Raw genomic sequence first — 1,157 nt, forward strand, 5'->3', positions numbered from 1 at the left:
GCCGCCGCGCCTCCAGCTCGCGCCGCCGCTCCTCGTCCCGGCGCTTCCACTCGCTGATGCGGTCCACCTCGTCGCTGTCGCTGAGGGTGCGGGCCGGTTAGGGCTCCCGTCCCGGCCTGCCCGCGCCCCCGCCCCGAGGGCCCCGCACCCACCTGTCGCTGCTCGAGGTGGTCGGTGGCCGCTCAGCCTTCGGTTTCCGCCCACGGGGCTTGGGGGGAGGCTTCTCGGCTATGGAAGAGCGGGGGCGGGGTGGCCTCTCCGGCGTCTCTCGGTGGGAGTTCCCCCCCCACCGCCAGGCCAGGCGCAGGCCCAGGGCAGCACCCCCCAGCCGGCCTACCTGGCTTCCTGCCCCGAGGAGGCTTCTTTACGGAAGCGTCCGAGTCGGAGGAGGACGAGCAGGAGGAGGAGGACGCCGACCTCGCCACGGCCGCAGGCTCAGCCTTGGCCCCGTCTGATTCTGCTTTGGAGTCCGAGTCGGAGGCTGACGGCGCCTTCTGGGGGAGGCCCGGGGAGGTGAGAGCAGCCAGGGTGAGGGTGACCCCAGGCGTGCCTGCAGCGCCCCACCCCACCCAAACCCACAACCCTTCGTTCTGGCCCAGAACCCCAGACACACACACACACCCCACGCTCACACGCTCATGCACACATACTTGTGTACACACAACACACTTGTACACGCTCATACATGCCTGCCTGCGCACAACACACACACGTACATACATCACACTTGCACACGGGTGCGCACACGCGTGCATTCTCTCTCTCATGGGGCCCCTCAGAGTGCTTTGCCCCCCTCCGATGCCAGCATCCCGTTTTCCAAACCGGCCTCTAAGGCCCTCTCGGGGGCAGCAGCGGCCTCCTGCTCCGGGGAGGTGCTCCGCGCACACGGCGCTTGGAAACCATGGGCCAAAGCCATGAGTGAAGGTGGAGGCGGATGTCAGCGGACCCCGGCGTCTCCCTGGGGCCTACAGCCTCCCCTCCTCCAAAACGGACTGACCCCGACCTCAGACAGTGGCTGGTGACCATGGGGAGATGCTTGAGGAGCTTCCACCGGCCGGTGTGTGGGAACAAAATAAAACACCCGTACCTTTTTCTTCCGTCCTGGAAGGGGACCCCGCCGTGGGGCCCGGACCACGGCTTTCTTCTCCAGGGTGAAG

The 1,157-nt window shown here is 67.3% G+C and overlaps 1 protein-coding gene across 2 annotated transcripts in view; it reads right to left on the reverse strand.

Annotated features, from left to right (window-relative positions):
• Positions 1-1,157, reverse strand: part of HDGFL2 (HDGF like 2) — a 17,777-nt gene that overhangs the window by 4,746 nt on the left and 11,874 nt on the right. For both annotated transcript variants that reach the window (XM_024745958.1, XM_024745957.1), the window contains exons 6-9: positions 1,088-1,157; positions 338-494; positions 153-228; positions 1-80 (exon numbers count right to left, since the gene is read on the reverse strand). The exon at positions 1-80 is cut by the window's left edge and continues 92 nt beyond it; the exon at positions 1,088-1,157 is cut by the window's right edge and continues 2 nt beyond it. In XM_024745958.1, the coding sequence (XP_024601726.1) occupies positions 1-80; positions 153-228; positions 338-494; positions 1,088-1,157 (383 nt within the window). The remainder of the gene's footprint in view (positions 81-152; positions 229-337; positions 495-1,087) is intronic.

Source organism: Neophocaena asiaeorientalis, unplaced genomic scaffold (genome assembly GCF_003031525.2).
Source record: "Neophocaena asiaeorientalis asiaeorientalis breed wild unplaced genomic scaffold, Neophocaena_asiaeorientalis_V1.1 scaffold357, whole genome shotgun sequence".
Taxonomy (NCBI): domain Eukaryota; kingdom Metazoa; phylum Chordata; class Mammalia; order Artiodactyla; family Phocoenidae; genus Neophocaena; species Neophocaena asiaeorientalis.